Source organism: Chiloscyllium plagiosum, unplaced genomic scaffold, assembly GCF_037043375.1.
Source record: "Chiloscyllium plagiosum isolate Xiang-an unplaced genomic scaffold, Cpla_swu_hap1 HiC_scaffold_1, whole genome shotgun sequence".
Lineage (NCBI taxonomy): Eukaryota > Metazoa > Chordata > Chondrichthyes > Orectolobiformes > Hemiscylliidae > Chiloscyllium > Chiloscyllium plagiosum.
The window spans coordinates 82333149-82354815 of NW_028270139.1; the positions used below are offsets into that span (position 1 = coordinate 82333149).

General features: G+C 39.5%; 1 protein-coding gene across 5 annotated transcripts in view; it reads left to right on the forward strand.

The window, feature by feature from the left end:
- Window positions 1-21667, forward strand: part of micu3a (mitochondrial calcium uptake 3a) — a 199741-nt gene that overhangs the window by 44461 nt on the left and 133613 nt on the right. For all 5 annotated transcript variants that reach the window (XM_043690223.2, XM_043690241.2, XM_043690233.2 and 2 more), the window contains exons 3-4: window positions 19781-19812; window positions 21427-21505. In XM_043690223.2, coding sequence (XP_043546158.2) covers window positions 19781-19812; window positions 21427-21505 — 111 coding nt within the window. The remainder of the gene's footprint in view (window positions 1-19780; window positions 19813-21426; window positions 21506-21667) is intronic.

Consider the following 21667-nt stretch of genomic DNA (forward strand, 5'->3'; position numbering starts at 1 on the left):
GGGAGGAATCTGAGACTGTCCAGGTGAATTTGAGGTCGGGGTGGAAGGTGTTGGTGAAGTGGATGAACTGTTCAACTTCCTCGTGGGAGCACGAGGCGGCGCCGATACAGTCATCGATGTAGCGGAGGAAAAGGTGGGGGGTGGGGCCAGTGTAGTTGCGGAAGATGGATTGTTCCACATATCCTACGAAGAGGCAGGCATAGCTGGGGCCCATGCGGGTGCCCATGGCTACTCCTTTCGTTTGGAGGAAGTGGGAGGATTGGAAAGAGAAGTTGTTCAGGGTGAGGACCAGTTCAGTCAGTCGAAGGAGGGTGTCAGTGGAAGGGTACTGGTCGGTACGGCGGGAAAGAAAGAAGCGGAGGGCTTTGAGTCCTTCGTGATGGGGGATGGAGGTGTACAGGGACTGGATGTCCATGGTGAAAATAAGGCGTTGGGGACCGGGGAAGCGAAAATCATGGAGCAGGTGGAGGGCATGGGTAGTGTCCCGAACGTAGGTGGGGAGTTCTTGGACTAAGGGGGACAGGACGGTGTCAAGGTACGCAGAGATGAGTTCAGTGGGGCAGGAGCAGGCGGAGACTGGTGTACAATGGCATCTTCCTGACTTCGAGAAGAGGAGACACTTGGAAAAGGATAGAGGAGTAGTTTCCCTTTCTTTCCTAGTCACTGCTGTATTGAGCCCATGGCCATAATGACACTGTGCAGGCCCAAGTGAGGGAGGTGGTGGCCTAGCTGGATTGTTAATCCAGAGACTTAGCTAATATTCTGGAGACCAGGGTTCGGATCCTGCACAGCAGATGGTGGAATTTGAATTCAGTTTTAAAAAATCTAGAATTAAGAGTCTAATGATGACTGTGACTGTATTGTCAATTGTCAGAAAAGATCCATCTGGTTCACAATGCCCTTTAAGCAAGGAAACTGCCATCTGGCCTACATTTGACTTCAGACCCACAGCAATGTGGTTGACTCTTAACTGTCCTTTAGGCAGTTGGGTATGGCTATTGCACAAAATATGGAGGCATGGGATTGAGGGTGATTTAGCGGTTTGGATCAGAAATTGGCTAGCTGAAAGAAGACCGAGGGTGTGGTTGATGGGAAATGTTCATCCTGGAGTTCAGTTGCTAGTGGTGTACCCCAAGGATCTGTTTTGGGGTCACTGCTGTTTGTCATTTTTTATAAATGACCAAGATGAGGCCGTAGAAGGATGGATTAGTAAATTTGCGGATGACACCAAGGTCACTGGAGTTGTGGATAGTGCTGAAGGATGTTGCAGTTTACAGGGAGACGTAGATAAGCTGTAGAGCTGGGCTGAGAGGTGGCAAATGCGAAATAGTGTGAGGAGCTTGAAAGGAGCAACAGGAATAAAGAGTACTGGGCTAATGGTTAGATTCTTGATAGTGTAGATAAGCAGAGAGATCTCGGTGTCCATGTACATAGATCCCTGAAAGTTGCCACACAAGTTAATAGGGTTGCTAAGAAGGCATATGGTGAGCTAGTGTTTATTGGTAGAGAGATTGAATTTAGGAGCCACAAGGTCATGCTGCAGCTGTACAAAACTCTGGTGCGGCTGCACTTGGAGTATTACGTACAGTTCTGATCACCGTGTTATACAAAGGATGTGGAAGCTTTGGAAATGGTTCAGAGAAGACTTGCTAGGATGTTTCCTGGTATGGAGGGAAGGTCTTATGAGAAAAGGTTGAGGAACTTAAGGCTGTTTTTTGTTAGAGAAAAGGAGGTTGAGAGGTAACTTAATTGAGACATCTAAGATAATCAGAGGGTTAGATAGGATGGACAGTCAGGACCTTTTCCTTGGGTGGTGATGACTAGCACAAGGGGAAACAGTTTTAATTTGAGGGGTGATAGATATAGGACAGATGTCAGAGATAGGTTCTTTACTCAGAATAGTAGGGGCATGGAACTCCCTGTTTGCAACAGTAGTAGACTCGCCAACTTTAAGGGCATTTAAATGTTCATTGGCTAATCATATGGATGAAAATGGAACAGTGTAAGATAGATGGGCTTCAGATTGGTTTCACAGGTCAGCACAACATCGAGGGCCAAAGGGCCTGTACTGCGCTGTAATGTTCTATCTTCTCTGTTCTAATACTGCTCTAGCCATCAACTCTATCCTGCCTAGCATCCTCTTCCACTCACTCATTTATATTGCTTGATTCCCTTATGATTATCAACTTGTAGTGACTGCAGCATACCATACTGGTTGTAGAGTACAGGTGGACATAGATCTTTTTTCCTGCACAAGACCAAGTTTCGCCTGTGGACCCCATGGGAGCTAAACTCTGACCTCTGTCTGAGTTGCCTTGGTCAGGCAATCACCAGGAAACACTACTTGACATTCTTAGATAACTTGGAATAAATTTTTAAAGAAGGGAAAACTGACTGCCATTAAAGTTCTGTTGGACCTGGCTGGCTCTTCATGGAAGTCACCAATGTCTCCATGGAGGAAGCTACATGCTCATTTGCTGAGGCTATTGCAGAACTCAGGATCTGTATGGGAATGTCCACCTTTTACTCAAGGCTAGCATTTTTGACAGACCTTACATTTCCAAGTTTCTTGTGCTTGTTATATAGGCATATCATCTGTAAGTGGCAGAGCACAGCCTCCAACAGTTTTCCAATAGTTGTAACCTCAATCAGTTGCATGGATATGTCTGTGATAGTGACTCTGAGTCTAATCATGAAAATATTACTATTGAACTGAATGTCTCTTCACTGTCATGCAGTGGTGAGAATGCAGAATTAGCTGACAGTAATGCATATTCCTTTTCTAGATTCGCGTTTCATATCTACTTTCTGTATGCTGTATCTTAAACACAAGGTTGGGGACATCTTTGCTGTGAGCGTGAAATCCAATGTGTTTGAGCTCTTTGAATTAACTAAGTGTAGATTTTGTGTGTGTGTGTGTAAAATATCACATGTACAATTTTTGTTAAGGCAGAGCTCTTAAATTTGCTAGCAGTCATCAAACAGGATCAGCCACCATTATTGTCTGTCAGTTTTGCATCCTTTTACTTCAGTAATAGTCAAAATTCTGATTTCTGAGATGCCTCCTCCCACATCCTTCAGTCTTTGCCCTAAAGGCTGTAAGGATCAGGATCATATCACTTACAACCTGTCTCCTTATTGAGCATGTAGGTCAATGACAGCATCCATCACCTCCTGACTAATTGTTCCACACACTTGGAATTGGTACAATTTTCATATTATGAACTAGCTTCTGCATGACCAGATGTTCTATCTGTTACTGAAATCTGAAACTCTATCCTGCCTAGCATCCTCTTCCACTCACTCATTTATATTGCTTGATTCCTTATGATTATCAATTTGTAGTGACTGCAACATACCATACTGGTTGTAGAGTATAGGTGGACATAGATCTTTTTTCCTGCACAAGACCAAGTTTCGCCTGTGGACCCCATGGTTGCTAAACTCTGACCTCTGTCTGAGTTGCCTTGGTCAGACAATCACCAGGAAACACTACTTGACATTCCTAGATAACTTGGAAGTAGTACCTGCAAGGAGGCACGATTAAATTGTGGGATCACAATTGTCTGCTGTGAGACATCACTCCAGATTAGATTGTGGTAGCAGCAGTTGTAGTTATCCAGGAAATAAAAATTTGAAGGCGCTTGCAGCAATTGTAATCTAAAGGCATCTACTTGCACAGCCAGCTTGCTGTTGACAGATTGCAGCGAATGATTCAGGTTCTATCTTAGTGCCCTTTAGCCTCAACCTTCAGCCTCCATGATGTAATGGGGAGTTCAGTGATTTTTCTTCTGATGCCACAACACAATTGGTCAGGAACTTCATTCATGAATATCAAATTGGCTCACTATTGTGTGACTGGCATAGCTAGCATATTTGCCCGAATGTAAATCCTGCACACTTAAAATCCTGCCTTAATGACAAGATGCCACAAGATTCTGTCTATTGGATAGAAAACATAGAAAAGAGTGGCTTAACAGTTTGGCAGCATTCAAAGATAATGTCCCTCTGTTCAGATGGAATGCTCCCTAGATTGAGGGAAACTAAGGTGGAGCCAACCAATAGAGCTTTTGACTACAATCTTCTCCGCATTCTTGAATCTCTGGACGCTGCTGGAGAAATAGAAGCTTGGAATTGTTATACTATTATTCTGAGAAAGGAGAGGAAGAAAACTGCCAACTACTAGCTAATTAGCCTAATCTCACTGGTGTGAAATCTGAAACCTCATTATCTCTGACAAAAATACTTTGTTTTAAACTAAGAATAGAGTGATTTAATAATCGACAGCCAGCAGAGATTTGTAAAATCGCATTGGACCAATGTGTTTGAGCTCCTTGAATGAACTAAGTGTAGATTGTGTTTTTTTTGTGTGTGTGTATGTGTAAAATATCACATGTACAATTGTTGTAAAGGCAGAGCTCTTAAATTTGCTAGCAGTCATCAAACAGAGGTGGCATATTGCCTCTGGCACATCCACAGGATAGAAGGTATTCACATATCCAGTAACTTGGATGGTGTGATAGCTCAAAGCTGTGCTTAATTGGTGATGTGTAGGCCCTAAACATGGATTTTTGCACCTGAGAGTTTCTAGCTGACAACAGTGGAAAATGGTGACACCTCTTAAGGGCTGCCACACACTAGTATGATGACCAGTGGTGACAGCAACTTGATAAGTGACATCATCATTGAACATCACAATCTACATGCACACCTGGTAGCTTCATGTGTAGCACTTGCAATAGATCCTGCCTTCAATTCATAAAGGCTGCTTATTGCTACCTTCAGGGCAATTTGGGACGAACAATAAATGTCAGTCTGGCCAGTGATGTCCATATCCCATGAATAAATAATTTTTAAAAACTCTGTGAAGAGAGTAACCGAGTTAATGTTTCACTTATACTGAACTGCTCCAGATTATTACTCCAGTGATATTATCATCACATCTAGCAATTACCGAGACATGGCTCAGGGATGGGCAGAAGGGCTCATGAAGAAGGGCTCATGCCCGAAACGTCGATTCTCCTGCTCCTTGGATGCTGCCTGACCTGCTGCGCTTTTCCAGCAACACATTTTCAGCTCTGATCTCCAGCATCTGCAGTCCTCACTTTCTCCTCCAGGATGGACAGAACTGGCAGCTTAATGTTCCAGGATACAAATGCTACAGAAAGGATAGAAAGGGAGGCAAGAGAGGAGGGCGAGTGGCATTTTTGATAAGGGATAGCATTACAGCTGTGTTGAGGGAGGATATTTCTGGAACTGCATCCAGGGGAGAGTTATTTGGGTGGAACTGAGAAATAAGAAAGGGATGATCACCTTATTGGGATTGTATTATAGACCCCCTAATAGTCAGAGGAAAATTGAGAAACAAACTTGTAAGGAGATCTCAGCTATCTGTAAGAATAATAGGGTGGTTATGGTAGGGGATTTTAACTTTCCAAACGTAGACTGGGACTGACATAGTGTTAAGGGTTTAGATGGAGAGGAATTTGTTAAGTGTGTATAAGAAAATTTTATGATTCAGTATGTGGAGGTACCTACGAGAGAAGGTGCAAAGCTTGACCTACTCTTGGAAAATAAGGCAGGGCAGGTGACTGAGGTGTCAGTGGGGGGGAGCACTTTGGGGCCAGCGACCATATTTCTATTAATTTGTGTTGCAGACGTTTTATCCCCTGTCTAGGTGACATCCTCAGTGCTTGGGAGCCTCCTGTGAAGCGCTTCTGTGATGTTTCCTCCGGCATTTATAGTGATTTGTACCTGCCGCTTCCGGTTGTCAGTTCCAGCTGTCCGCTGCAGTGGCCGGTATATTGGGTCCAGGTCGATGTGCTTATTGATTGAATCTGTGGATGAGTGCCATGCCTCTAGGAATTCCCTGGCTAATCTCTGTTTTGCTTGTCCTATAATAGTAGTGTTACCCCAGTTGAACTCATGTTGCTTGTCACCTGCCAGGAATTCTTAGAGGCATTCCCACAAATTCCCAGCTCGGCGAACAGAACCACAACAACGAGCACCTGAGCTACAAATCTTCTCTGAAACTTTGAATATTTCTATTAAATTTAAAATAGTAATGGAAAAGGATAGACCGGATCTAAAAGTTGAAGTTCTAAATTGGAGAAAGGCCAATTTTGATGGTATTAGGTAAGAACTTTTGAAAGCTGATTGGAGGCAGATGTTCACAGGTAAAGGGACGGCTGGAAAATGGGAAGCCTTCAGGAATGAGATAACGAGAATCCAGAGAAAGTATATTCGTGTTAAGGTGAAAAGAAAGGCTAATAGGTATAAGGAATGCTGGATGACTAAAGAAATTGAGGGTTTGGTTAAGCAAAAGAAGGAAACTTATGTACGGTATAGACAGGATATATTGAGTGAATTCTTAGAAGAGTATAAAGGCGGTAGGAGTATACTTAAGAGGGAAATCAGGAGTGCAAAAACGGGGCATGAGATAGCTTTGGCAAATAGAATTAAGGAGAATCCAAAGGGTTTTTACAAATACATTAAGGACAAAAGGATAACGAGGGAGAGAATAGGGCCCTTCAAAGATCAGCAAGGCCATAGAAAATGAGGGAGATACTAAATGAGTATCCTGCATCAGTATTTACTGTGGAAAAGGATATGGAAGATATAGATTGTAGGGAAATAGATGGTCATACCTTGCAAAATGTTCATATTACAGTGGAGGAAGTGCTGGATGTCTTGAAACGCGTAAAGGTGGATAAATCCCCAGGTTGGCTAACATGGTACCACTGTTTAAGAAGGGTGGTAAGGACAAGCCAGGGAACAATGACGTCGGTGGTGGGCAAGTTATTGGAGGGAATGTACATGTATTTGGAAAGGCAAGGATTGATTAAGGATAGTCAACATGGCTTTGTGTGTGGGAAATCATGTCTCACAGACTTGATTGAGTTTTTGAAGAAGTAACCTAGAGGATTGATGAGGGCAGAGCGGTAGAGGTGATCTATATGGACTTTAGTAAGGTGTTCGACAAGGTTCCCCATGGGACACTGATTAGCAAGGTTAGATCTCATGGAATACAAGGAGAATTAGCTGCTTGGATACAGAACTGGCTCAAAGGCAGAAGACAGAGGGTTGTGGTGGAGGGTTGTTTTTCAGACTGGAGGCCTGTGACCAGTGGAGTTCTTGAGGATTGGTGCTGGGTTCTCTACATTTTGTTATTTACATAAATGATTTGGATGCGAGCATAAGTGGTACAGTTAGTAAGTTTGTAGACGACACCAAAATTGGAGGTATGGTGGACAGCAAAGAGGGTTACCTCAGATTACAACAGGATCTTGACCAGATGGGCCAATAGGCTGAGAAGTGGCAGATGGAGTTTAATTCACTTTGGGAAAGCAAATCTTAGCAGGTTTTATACACTTAATGGTAAGGTCCTAGGGAGTGTTGCTGAACAAAGAGAACTTGGAGAGCAGGTTCATAGCTCCTTGAAAGTGGAGTTGCAGGTAGATAGGATAGCGAAGAAGGCGTTTAGTATGCTTTCCTTCATTGGTCAGTGTATTGAGTACAGGAGTTGGGAGGTCATGTTGCGGCTGTACAGGACATTGGTTAGGCCACTGTTGGAATATTGCGTGCAGATCTGGTCTCCTTCCTATCGGAAAAATGTTGTGAAACTTGAAAGGGTTCAGAAAAGGTTTACAAGGATGTTGCCAGGGTTGGAGGATTTGAGCTATAGGGAGAGGCTGGGGCTGTTTTCCCTGAAGCGTTGGATATCATAGCAATTGCAGAGACATGGCTCAGGAAAGGGCAGGACTGGCAGCTTAATGTTCCAGGGTATAGATGATAGAAAGAGTACAGGGAGGGGGAGTGGCATTTTTGATTAGGGATGACATTATGACTACTTAAGGAGGATATTGCAGGGAATACGTCCAGGGAAGCTATTTGGGTGGAACTGAGAAATAAGGAATGATCACCTTATTGGGAAATTGAGAAACAAATTTCTAAGAAGATCTCAATTATCTGTAAAAATAATAAGGTGGTTATGATGGGGGATTTTAACTTTCCAAACATAGACTGGGACTGACGTAGTGTTAAGGGCTTGGGTGGAGAGGAATTTGTTAAGTGTGTACAAGGAAATTTTCTGATTCAGTAATATTGCGTGCAGTTCTGGTCTCCTTCCTATCAGAAAGATGTTGTGAAACTTGAAAAGGTTCAGAAAAGATTTACAAGGATGTTGCCTGGGTTGGAGGATTTAAGCTATAGGGAGAGGCTGGGGCTGTTTTCCCTGAAGCGTTGGAGGCTGAGGGTGACCTTGGAGGTTTACAAAATTATGAGGGGCATGAATAGGGTAAATAGACAAAGTCTTTTCCTTGGAGTTGGGGAGTCCAGAACTAGAGGGCATAGGTTTAGAGTGAGAGGGGAAAGATAAAAGAGACCTAAGGGGTAACTGTTTCACACAGAGGGTGGTACGTGTATGGAATGAGCTGCCAGAGGAAGTGCTGGAGGCTGGTACAATTGCAACATTTAAGAGGCATTTGGATGGGTATATGAATAGGAAGGGTTTGGAGGGATATGGGCCAGGTGCTGGCAGGTGGGACTAGATTGGGTTGGGATATCTGGTCGGCATGGACTGGTTGGACTGAAGGGTCTGTTTCCATGCTGTACATCTCTATGACTCTAGCACCATCTCTTCTCCAGCTTGTACTGAGATAATTAATTTTGTTGTGTATAAATGTCCAGCAGCAGCATTTTTCAAGTGTGTAGATGATACAAAACTCAGCAATACAATAAATAGAGATGATAGACTTCAGGAGAATATGGGTGGATAGGTAAGATGAGTAACAATGTGACAGATGCATTTCAATATGGCTGCATGTGATTTTCTTTTGCATTTTTGGGTGGAATAACAAACAGTATAACCTAAATGCTGCTATTCTGAGGGAGATGAAAGCGTTGCACCTGAAGAAGACCTGCTTATTCACAAATCTTTTAAGCTTGCAAGGCAAGTTGATCAAGAGGACCAGTTAATTGAAGCAGTTGAAATGTTACTCAACTTGCAGAAACAATCGGTTGTGCTATAACTCTCATTTCTTCAAAGCAAATTAGCTAGAATGTGGTTGAAGAGTTTACACCATTATTTGTAGAACAAAATCTTTCCTTACCTGTATTGGCTATAATGCAGTCCCAGTTCCATTACTTTAAATAATATTGTTATCGGCGATTTTCTTGTAACATGGGATCACATGGGACCGGAACTATCGCATTAAAGCAGAACTGACTGTAGAGATAAAAAAAACACAAAAATATTGAAGGCTTCCTAATCTTTCAAGTCTCTGCTGAGGCTTCAAGCAGAACATTATATGCAGTTCTGGGAGCTATACATCAGCAAGGACATTAAGGTCTTGAAGGTACTGTAAAGAAAGCTATGTAGACTGATTTATCCACAGTGGAGGGGCAACTCACTTAACAAACCAGCTGGTGTTCCTTCTGCTCGTATCTTTTGATGATCTAAATTTACCATCTTAATCATCTGCTACGTCAAATGGAAGGAACAGGAATGCAGTAAAGATATTGAAACTGTCAAGACTGCATCTTTTTATTTTCTGTATTTTGGATTATGGAGAAAAATGGGAAAAGGATTGTTTAAAGATAGTTGAAGGATTGCAATTTTATTGACACTTATTGTAACTGCTGTTTACACACTTGTTTGTTCAAGCAGCAGAAGAAGTCTAGTTACAGATGAATTGTCGACGAGGAATGTCTACGAATGAAGTTTCATCTGACAATAAGGAGCTGAGTTGGTCTGTGGTGTGGTGACTGATTACTTGGGACAAAGGCCTTCTACCTGTAAATAACTGTTACTAGCTCCCAGGTAACTGAACATCCAGTGGGTATGTTTGATGGAGAGCCTATTGGATCTCTGAAGGGAAAGATGTGTCCCTTTTCCCTGCGCTAAAAGCTACCGCATGCCTATGAAAACCACATTCTTTTTTCCTCAGCAGATGCTGTTATCTGTGATTCTTAAACCAATAAATCAGAAATTTTATAAGTGAGAACTGGCTAGCCTGTGCACATTCAAGCAAGTGAAAGTATCTGGAGATGGGAAATCAAGGAGCAGAGTCCTGACGAGCCAAAATGATCATCTCGGTCAACTCTTGAGGCCGGGGCACCTGAACTGCCATTCCAGTCTTTCCATCTGCCCATAACAGCATTTTTTTTTGTCTGTACTTGTGTATTTGGGGACTATATAAGGAGTAGGGAATTTAAGTTTTTACTAGTAGTGTTACATGTTAATGGTTCATAATTGTTATCTATAGTTAGAATCTATTTATTGTAATATGTAGTCATTCTTGTTAAGTAGAGAATCTGGTCCATGCTTTGTTTAAAGGGCACGGAAATTGGGGAATATTTGCACTTTATGAAATCTTTAACTTTTGTGATGACTCCAAGATGGTGAGGCTTGATTTTCAGTGCACTACCCAGTGAGGCGTAGCATAACTAAGGGTTTTGGTAAAGCAAGTGCAAAGAAACTGCCAGTAGGTCAGTAACCAGAGATCAAAATTAAAATAATTGATCAGTGCAAAGAAGAATGCAGGGAAATTTCTGCACATGCAAGCTGGTCAAGTCAGATACTGTTGAAAATTTGTAGTACTTGAATATGCACTTGAGTAATTTTCTGGATTGTTGAGGAAAAATTAGCACGTGGATCTAAGTTAGGCAGCTCTTACAAAAAGCCAGCACATGCACGATAGGCTAAATTGCCGCCCTCTACGATGGCATTTATCAAAGATTCTTCATGGCATGCCCAATACATTTGGTCTTGGCTGGGAACTATGATATAGTTAAAGTGCAAATTTGGTTCATTAATTTACTTTGTGTTACCTTGCAATTTTTGAATAAAATTAAAATCCTTTTTTATCCTTTTTTTTTACCTGGTGTTTCAAACCATCTTTGCATGAAATTAGATGTTGCTCACCTTGTAATATCATTAATGCTGGATTCTTGTAACTTTCCTCCACTAACGTGGTTCATAAAATGAATTAATTTACTCTTGTTGGAATTCACTTTTGTACCTGCCTTGGGTTTTATCATTTCTCTGTAATTCTTTTTAAAGTGGTACAAGAAGCCAAGTTTATTTTTATTTTTATTTGTTTTTCAAGACAAACAATTTTATAACTGTACTCTTTGATCCTTCCCCAACCAGATTCCTCTACTATTTTAAAAGATTTTTATTTGCTTGAGGACGAAAGACTAGCAATTGATGCTTATTGTGGTATATGAGTCATATTTAGCAAGGACATGTAAGGCTTCCTTCAAAAGGTGGGCAAAGCACTCTTTACTCCTCCTGACCCAAATAAAGCACTGGAAAATGTATTTACTTTCTTGAACTAGAAGCTGAGTATTCATTTTTCCTGTGAATTTATCAAGCTCTGACAATGGTCAAATTTAAGTGGGACTCTAAACAGTTGCAAACTTTACACGCTTATGGATTTGACGATTCCAGCTTGTAACCTCTGCCTCCTTTTTTGACTGATAGCTGCTGTTCTTAGTACTTTGAACCCCTGAGGCATCCATTAGACTTTAAAAGACATTTGCCGAATCTTCAAGTTGCTTCTAAAATGATTTTGTGTTGACTTCATATTGCTTTATACTACCAAGGGTGGTAATGTTTGAAATGATTTCTTAGCCCAATTACCTTTCTGTGGACAGAAAGTGACCTACTTCCACTCTAAGGACTAAGATCTTAAATATATTTGTGTTTGTAGAAAAGAATAAAAGTGAAGCAATCTATTCCCCAGGTGGGTAGCTGTACTTTACCTCACAACATTATGGGATGTTGAAAGGCAGACTTCAAGGAAGAGTATATATTATTTTATAAGCCAGTTACAAGAATAATATGGTTCATTTTGAATCTGTCAGAGCAATGCAAAGAATCTTATTTTAACACTTAACAATAATTGTTTCTATGTGCATTTTGTAACATGTTTCCTTTTAGTTTTTGCACTGGAATGTTATGCCCATGAAAGACGTTTTCTAGTCAGGGTGTGAAATACAGTAGTGGGTTACCTGTCATTAAATAGTATTGTGATTTTAGGGTGTTGATTTTATGGAAACAGGTTGACAAACATGGAAACACAATCCATTTTAGCTTTCTTTGGAGCTAAATCCAAAGTTGATGTATTTGTTGATGTTATATACATTGATCGCGGTAAGTAAGCTATAGTTTGCAAACATTTGAGGGATATAGAACCACCTACGATGTGTGATCTTTCTTTGCAGCACACCTCACCATTCTTATGGTATTTGTGTGACTGTTCAACATAAAGACATTTCTGCCCTTAAGAAATATACTTTGAGTAGATTTATTTCTCCATATTGTGCATTGATCGTACTTTGTTTAGATTCTTAAAATTTCTTGACTCGTGAAATATGATGTACCAGTTTAATTAAATTTATAGCTTTATGACCTTCTTCTCAAGAGGACTGCACTTATGTGCATAGCAAAGCTAGTTGTGTGAAGTATGTTGATGATGGGCAATTAGTGTCAATGGAGACATTGTTAGTTTATTATCTTGGTACATAAACAATAATTTGGATTTGGTACTAATGCAAATGCTTATGTAGACCTCTTTATTCCTAACTAAATACATGGCATCTAGTTCAACATTGTTCTATTTCCAATATAATTAGAATTTGCAGATTTAATTTTACTTTCACTGAGGTCTGTTATAAAATCTGTAATTTTCACACTTACATATAAAACAGCATAAAAATAATATAGTACTGCATGCTTTAATGTACTTATGCTGGAGAGATGATTAGGCTTTCAAAAGATCTATATAAGAAAGCTCTGTCAAAAGTTAAGCTTATAACTTAAAGCACAGACTACTGCATCCTAATCATAAACAAATTGTACTTTAAGTAGAACTGAAGTGATATTATTATGGCCATTAGTCTTTGAGACAGTAAAGTTGTTTTTTTTTTATTAATTGCTAATTTAATTTACATTATCAGGTCTATCACATTTGAGTTATTTAATTCAATCGTTGGATGCGGATACTATTGTTATTACCTGTCCCTAATTGCCCTTCAAAAAGTGGTGGTAAGCTGCTAGCTTGAACATTTCCGGTTTGTGTAGTGTTGGTGCACTAGAATGCTGTTAGACAGTTTGCAGGATTCTGCAGGATTCATGCAGAATAAGCAATATATTTCCATTTTGGGGTGATGTGTAATTTGAAGGAGAATTTTGTGGTTAGCACTGCTGCTGTCACCCCATACGTTCCATGAATTTTTCTTATTGTCTATCCACTGTCCTCCCCAATCTATCAAGGCCTCCTCACCTTCATATCTTCATAGTTTCCTTTATTAAAATTCAGCACCCTAGTCTCCCAATCAACTATCTCATTCTTCATCTTAATAAAAAATTCTATCATGGTGTGGTTGCTTATCCCCAAGGGGTCACGCACAACTAGATTGGCATTGATTCCCTTCTCACTACACAGTACTCAGTCTAAGATGGCCTGCTCTCAAGTTGGTTCCCCCACATATTGGTCAAGAAAACATCTAGTATACACTGAGTTTCTCGACTGCGGCTTTGTACCTCATTTGATCTATGTGCAGATTGAAATGACTCTCTTATATTCCTTTAGTTCATACTTCCTTAGCAGAACCTCTGCCCTAGTTTTACCTATGTCGTTCATATCTGTGAGCCATGACCACTGGATCTTTTACCCTCCCAGTCCAAGTTCCTCTGCGAGATATCCCGAACGCAAACACCAAGATAGGCAACACAACCTTCAGGACTCTTGATCCTGATCACATAGAACAGTGTCAATGTCCCTAACTATACTATCCCCAATTACAATGACATTTTGTCTTCTCTTCCCCGAGTTGAATGGCTCTTTGCACCATGATGTTGTGCAGTTGGCTCATCCACCCTGCAGACACCAGTCCCATCCACATAGGGGCAAAACCCTTGAAGCTGTTGGTCAAGGACAGTGGCTGAGTCTCCTGCAAGTCTATCTCCTAGATCCCTCTATCTGCATCACTCAGCCATACCCTCCTGTCCCTGGCCGCTGGATGAATTCAGGTTAGTTCATCCAGGGGTGTGACTGTCTTCTGAAACACAGCATCCAGGTAACTTCACTCCCTCCTTGATGTGTCGCAAAGGTTTGAAGCTCAGACTCCAGATCATCGACTTTGAGCTGGAGTTCCTTGAGCAGCCAATATTTACTACAGATGTGGTCACTGGAAACCATCACAGAACTAGAAAATGCCTCATTTTGAGGGAAGAGTACAACCAGAGGCCATCAAAAAATCCAATAACAATTTCGGTAAAAGCCCATTTGTTTTCTCCCAAAACATGGTAAGAATATGCAGCTTTCCACTACAGGGACTGTTTGAAGTGAAACGTAGTACAAATGCCTTTTAAAGTGAAGTTAGATAGGTTTATAATGGAAAAGCATAAAGATGGTTACAGTAGTACATTTAGCTGAAAAAGAAGGGAGAGGCTTGAGTTGAGATTCGAATGCTCCTATTGAATCTACCTTCACAACATGCTGAAGCTGTGCATTCTAGTATTCAATCAATTGCTGTGAGGAAAAAGTTTTTTGTCATTTTATTACTTTATTTGGCTGCTTATACTTTACATCTTTGCCCCCTTGTTCTTGAACATTTCGTGAATGAAAACACTATGCCCCTGTCTACACTCTCTGGACCCCTCATAACTTTGAATGTCTCTCTCATCTCCTCTCAACTTTGTATTCTCCCAGGAATAAAGTCTCAATATCTCCAAATAAATAAAAGCAAATTACTGCGGATGCTGGAATCTGAAACCAAAAGAGAAAATGCTGAAAAATCTCAGCAGATCTGGCAGCAACTGTCAGGAGAGAAAAGAGCTGACGTTTCGAGTCTAACTGATCCTTTGTCAATATCTCCAATCTGTCTTCATAAATGAATAAATTCATCTCTGGGGGAAAAAAAGAAGTGTTAAGCCTGAGGATGGAAAGGATTTTAGAATTCGGCAGAGCACCAAGAAAGGGATAATATAATTATGAAAGTAAACTAGAAAAAAGACAAAAGCTTTTATCGATATGTATAAAGAAAAAAAAATACAGTGTGGGCCCATTACAGGCAGGGTCAGAATTTATAAAGGAATATAAGGAAATAAACAAGTCCTTTGCCTTCATGAAAGATGCAAAAAAGACTTTGCAGACAACTTACCAGAGGACCTAGGGGCTAGTACAAAGGAGATTTGAGAGAAATTAGTATCAGTAAAAGTCTAATGCTGGAAAAATTAGTGGAATTGAAAGTTGGTAAATCTCTTGGACTTAATGTATATCCCGCAGTGTTCAAAGAGGTGGCTATGGAGATGATGAACACATTGGTTGCCCAAAATCCTCTAGCTTGTGGAATAATTCTTGCAGATTTAAAGATTGCAGATGTAAGTCCAGAATTTAAAGGAGGGAGCCTGTTAAGAAAAAATACTGAAATATTTTATAAAAGTTGTGATGACTGGACACGAAGAAAATAATGGTAGGATTAAGCAGAGTCAACATGCATTTATGGAAGAGAAATCATGTTTAATGAGCCTTTTGAAGATGTCAACAGCAGAGTAGATGTGGAGGAAGGCTTTTGGCCTTTTCCAAAAGGAGTAGGTGAAATTAGATCACAGGGATTAGGTTAATATACTGGCATGGATTGAGAATTGGATAATAGATAAAATATAGAGGGGAGGAATAAACTGGTTGGGTTCACGTTGCCAGGTTGTAACTAGTGGGGTACTGCAAGAATCAGTGCTTAGGCTCCAGTTATTCACAATCCATATAAATGATTAGATGTGGGGAGGGACCAAATGTAATATTTCTAAATTTTACTCGGGACATAAAGTACGGTGGAAACGTTTGTTGTGAGGAGGATGCAAAGAGGCTTCAGAAGGACTTACTCAAAATAAGTGAGCAGGTAAGAGTGAGACAAGTAGAATCTAATGTGGAAAACATCATTGGTAAACACAGATACAAAGAATTAATCTAGTACCTCTACTGTTCTTTCTACCTCCATATGTAAATCCCTTTTCTGTTTCCTAATCAACCATTTGTTCCTTTTATCACCATTTGCTAATTTTTTATCGTAACACAGAAGACTTTAGGATACTCTTACGTTCACTGTCGGTCTTATTTTCATAGTCTCATTGCTTCTTAAGCCTTTTCACTTCCTTTTATGTCTTCTATATTTAGACCTTATCTCTCGTATTATCTAGATGATAGATGTTCAAATTTGGAAAGTGCTGCTGAAGAAGCCTTTGTGACTTGCTGCATTGCACCTTGAAATGATGCACACTGCAGCTACAATGTGCCAATGAAGAAGATTTAAAGGTGTGGATAAGGTGTTGATTAAGTGGGCTGCTTTTCCTAGATGGTTTTGAAGCTCTTGAGTATTGCAGGAACTGAGGTAATTCAGATAAGGTGAGAGTATATCCTAACATAACCAATTAATACTCTTAATATTTGCTGCGATGAAAGTATTATGGAGGAGAAAGTGAGGATTGCAGATGCTGGAGATCAGAGTCGAGAGTGTGGTGCTGAAAAAGTACAGCAGGTTAGGCAGCATCTGAGGGGCAACATTTCAGGCAAAAGCCCTTCATAAGGATTCCTGATGAACAACTTTTGCCTGAAACATTGATATGCTGCCTGACCTGCTGTGCTTTTCCAGCACTAGACTCTTGGCAGCAAACATTATGTTTCCTACCTGCCATCCTTACACCCAACCTTAAACTTCTTAATTTTCATTTTTAGTCTATTATAAAAGAGGAATTGTCTCAACCTACTATAAAAGAAAGTCCTGCCAAAAATTAAATCAGAGTCATAGAGTTTTACAGCACGGAAACTGACCCTTCAGTCCAACCCGTTCATGCCGACAAGATATCCTAAATTAACGTAGTCCCATTTGTCAACATTTGGCTTCCTCTGAACCCTTTCTATTAATGTACTTGTCCAGTTGCCTTTTAAATATTGTAATTTAACCAGCATCCTCCACAGTCTCCAGCAGCTCGTTCCATATGTGAGCCAACCTCTGCTTTGAAAAGTTGCCCCATAAGTCCCTTTTTATCTTTCCCCTCTCACTTTAAACCTAGGTGCTCTAGCTTTAGAATCTCCTACCCTGGGAAATAAATTTTGGCTATTCACTCTATCCATGCCATTCATGATTTTATAAATCTCTATAAGGTCACCCGTCAGCCTCTGATGCTCCAGGGAAGATAGCCCCAGCCTATTCAGCCTCTCCCTATAGCTCAAACCTTCCAACCCCAGCAACGTCCTGGTAAATCTTTCCTGAAAGTTTTCAAGTTTACTAACACCTTCCCGAGAACAAGGATACCAGAAATGATCGCAGAATTACAAAATTATTAACAGAAGATCATATTCTTTTGGAATTTTTAAGCTATTACAGATAGTTAGCTCTTAAATCACAAACAGACAAAAGTTACAAACTTATTTTAAGAAATACTATTTGGCATACAAATGGTTAACAGCTATCTTTTTTATTTACAGGCTTGTAAGAAGCACTGTATCAACTCTACCTACATTTGTTCTTTGACATATCACAAGATTGTCAGGCTCACCATTTAGAGAAATCTGGAGTATGGGTCTCTTTAAAGCAGAAAATTTAGCCCTGTACTTGTTACCATCCTCATTAATTTTGTTGCTATTGAAAAACTACCCTTATCTTTTCATTATTGTTTCAAGTTTAAGTCTATAGCTGCAGTTGACATGGAAATTGCTATTTAGTTTGGGTTGGTACATTGATCTAGAATAGAGGAAGAATTACTTAGCAATTAATGCCTATTGTAGTTGACCAGAAAATATTTGATGCTGACACTGGATGCCCTGAAGTGACCAATATTCCATTTTTTAATTGGAGAAATGCCATCTTGACAAAAGCATTAGAAAAGGGTTTGTCACATTCGACACAAAGGCCTTAGTGATCAAAACCCTTGGGTTCTAAAAGAGGTGCAGAGATGATGGATGCACTAGCTATGAAGTTCAAAATTTTTTAAATTCAGGAATGACCCATCAGATTTGGCAATGGAGTAAGAAAACCAGTGCAAACCAATTAATCAGACATAACTATTGGGAAAATACTGGAATCTTATCTTGCAATGCATTTATTTTAATCAAGTATGATTTTCTATGTCAGCATGATTTTATAAAGGGAAAATTTATTTGATAAACTTGCAGTTTTTTTTTGAGGATTTAACTAGTGGGAGAGTTATTGGAGAACCAGTAGATTTGATATACCTGGAGTTCCAAAACACATTTGTTAAGGTCTCATGGAGTTTAGGATAATATTTTGACATGAGCAGAAGATTAGTTAATAGGAAGGAAGTAGAATCTGCATAAACTAAATTTGTGGGTAGGATGCTATTGGATGGACACAAGGATGGGGACCAATGCTGACACCTTTTTCCATTGTTTGGGGAATTTGAAATCGGGGTCACTATCAGGATAAGGGTCCAATCATTTAGTACGGAGATGAGAAATTACTTCGCCTAAAGAAATATGAAACCTTTGAATCCTTTATTCCAGGATATACCATTGTTGAATACGTTTACAGCAGGGATATACAGATTTTTGATTTCTTGGGAGATGGAGGAGAGGCAGGAAAGTAGGTTTGAAGTTAAGAATAATCATGATTGCATTGCACAGTGGAGGAGATTTCAATGGGCAATGTGGACCACTGCTGATCCTATTTCCTGTGCTCTTGTATCCAAGTTTAGAATATCACTGAGATGATCCGTGGTTATATTATGAAGCTTAACAAGTACTGCTATAAACTTAATAGAGTACTTTTATCTTCACAGTATCCATTCAGACTAACCCCCCAGTTTAGGAGGAGAAGATTGCAACTCATTAATTACCTGCCTGTACACCTGTTCAATTCCTGCAGACTTCCTCTCTCAGGGCTCAAGGTCGTTGGTTCCCTTTCTTGTGTAAAAGGCCTGAACAGGATCTCCTCCTTAACTGCACCAAATTCCTTCACCTGCCAGTTTTCTTGATTTAAGTCTCATTCTTAATGGAGTCAGTTTCCAGCTTCGTTTGCTATACGACTTACAAGAAATGTGTTCGGACACTTGTCACGTTTTACTTCCTAGAAAGTTTGATTGGCAAAAGAATTCCTACTTAAAGAAGGCATTAAATATTACATTGAAATATATTGTTCCTGATTTTTATCATCTTAATTATAGCATATCATTTCAGACTGGCAGGTGAGGGTGATGTGCTATGTCTGAACATATGTTATTTATAAGTGCTCATGGTATTCCCCTTCCCACCTCTCCTGTCTTAGTATGTTCACCCTGTTGGGGAAGGTGGGGCTCCTGCTGACAGAAGGCCCTTTTAGAAATTTGGGTACTAAAACAGGGTACAGCAGAAATATGTCTGAACATCTCTAACTAATATTCTCACCAAGTACACATTAGTGTCGTTTAGCACAGGCTATTTAATCTAATATTGCTTTCCTGTTTAACTGTTAACATTCTCCTTTTCATGCAACAGTCTAATTTATTTTAACCCTACCTATTCGTTCTACTTCAGCAACGTACATCGTAAGTTTGTGCCCTCATTGTTTTCACTGATTAGCAAGTTGGCAATCTATCACTATCTTATAACTCTTTACAATCTTGAAGACCCCCATCAAGTTACTGTCTTATCTTTGAGGCTTAGATGTACATTGATAGTAATCAGTTTTGATTTACAAATTTTAAAGGATACACACCAGTTTTATTTTCACAGTTTGTACGGTGCAATAAATAAAATAAATAAATTTTGTTTTGCAGGTTTTAGACCTCGGAAATCACTTTCAAAACAGGTGAGCAATCCTGAGACAGTGAGGCTGGTTTTAACATTTGGTTGGGTGTGGAAAACAAGCTGTTAAAGAATGGTTGTCTATTATACACCCAGCCTGATCTTTTCTTCCTCTCCTTATGATGGAAAAAATAATTGAGGGGGTTGTGTTGCTAATGACTGATCCATGACTGACAATTTTCTGCCTGTTTTCTTGCCAAAAGTAAAATTTACCTTCATAGTTTTCAAATATATCACAACTGAAATATTTAATTTGTCAAAAGATAAGAAAGAAGATAATCCAAAACTTTAGTAAATGCCTGCTTAAAAGCAGAAAAATTAGTAATTTAGAAGTTTTCTTTTTCTTACAATTAGTTTTATTGGAGGTTGAAAACTTGTAAACTATAGAGGACAACATGATTGCAGAATATTTACTAAATATATGGACCTAATATATATAACATGGTTGCTAAGTGCATTATGTTCAGGATTTGTATACACTATAAATACTAACATTGGTCTGAATTAAAAAGATGGGATTAGAAAATGTTATTTTTCATTTTAGATAAATTAATCCTGTATCAAAATATTGAAGATTATATTGATGTCTTCATATATCTCCCCTCCAACTTGTGATTTTCCACTCTGGGCTTATCTTTCCTGATGCTCAGAAGAGTAAATCAATGTTTCAATATCTAAGGAGAGCATCTTGGTGGATGGAAGAAAACTACTTCCATTCGTTATGGAGATATGGCCTAAAGCTCAGAGCCAGGTTTTTCATGGATTGGTGTAAAGCATAGTGCAGGTTTGGAACTCTTCCGTAAATGATGGTCTTTCCACTAATGGTATTTATTATTCAGCCAGTTAGACCTCATGCTGTGTCATTCTTTTTCCAATATCTTTAATGCTCCTCCTTCTCTTCTTTAAGACTTGCTTTAAAACGGACTTAATCTACCAATATTTTGTTAAACCTTGACGTTCACCTTTGACTCATTTTCCACTTCTCTGTGAAGAGGTTTTCAGATATTTTTCTACATTGCAACTTGCTGTTGGTTCGTTCAGAGGATGTCTTGCTAGTCAGACTGCCAGGAGGTTCTTCATGACCTCTCATTGGAATCTGCAAAGCAAGGTGAAATTATCTCACTTTTGCAGTCATTGTTGGGAGAGGTACATTTTCCTAAAGGAGGCTGTATTAACTAGTTGTGTTTGATGGACAGTTTTGAGTACTGACACAATTCCTGAAGGATATGAGGAATATTTTCTCAGGACGTGGGTCAATACAAAAGCAAATGTAGAGCATTTCCATTTCTCTGTGGATGCTTTTGGTGATCCTGTATAGCCACTTTTCCGTAAATGCCTGCCAGTGCGTGAAGTTCCATATTCTTTCATTTTTACCTGGAACTTTTTATTGTCCTTCGAAAATGTCAGTTATAGGTTGTGAAATCTTTGGAATGCTTGCAGATGTTTTGTCCCTCATCAGCCCTGTCTTTTAATTGTCTCCTGCAAGTGGGATTAATACCTTTAACATGTTTTAGAACTGATATAGATCTGTAGATGAAAATCTATTTAAAAGAAAATCTTGTTGAGATTTAACTTTTTCCCACTTAAAGCATTTTATTTCTTTACATGGGTTTTACAGGAATTGGAAAACATGCTTGCAGAAACACCTCCAGTATGGAAAGGCTCTTCAAGACTTTTTCGAACTTTACATGATAGAGGTGAGTGAAATACTCCAAATAAATTGGTAACGCATTTGTTTCTCATTATGAATTTATTAAATATATGCAAGTTTGTCTTGTAGCCAGTACTGATGTCATGGTTCAGTGATTACTCAAAATATTTGTATACAATGATGGACTATGGGAAAACATGATTCTAAG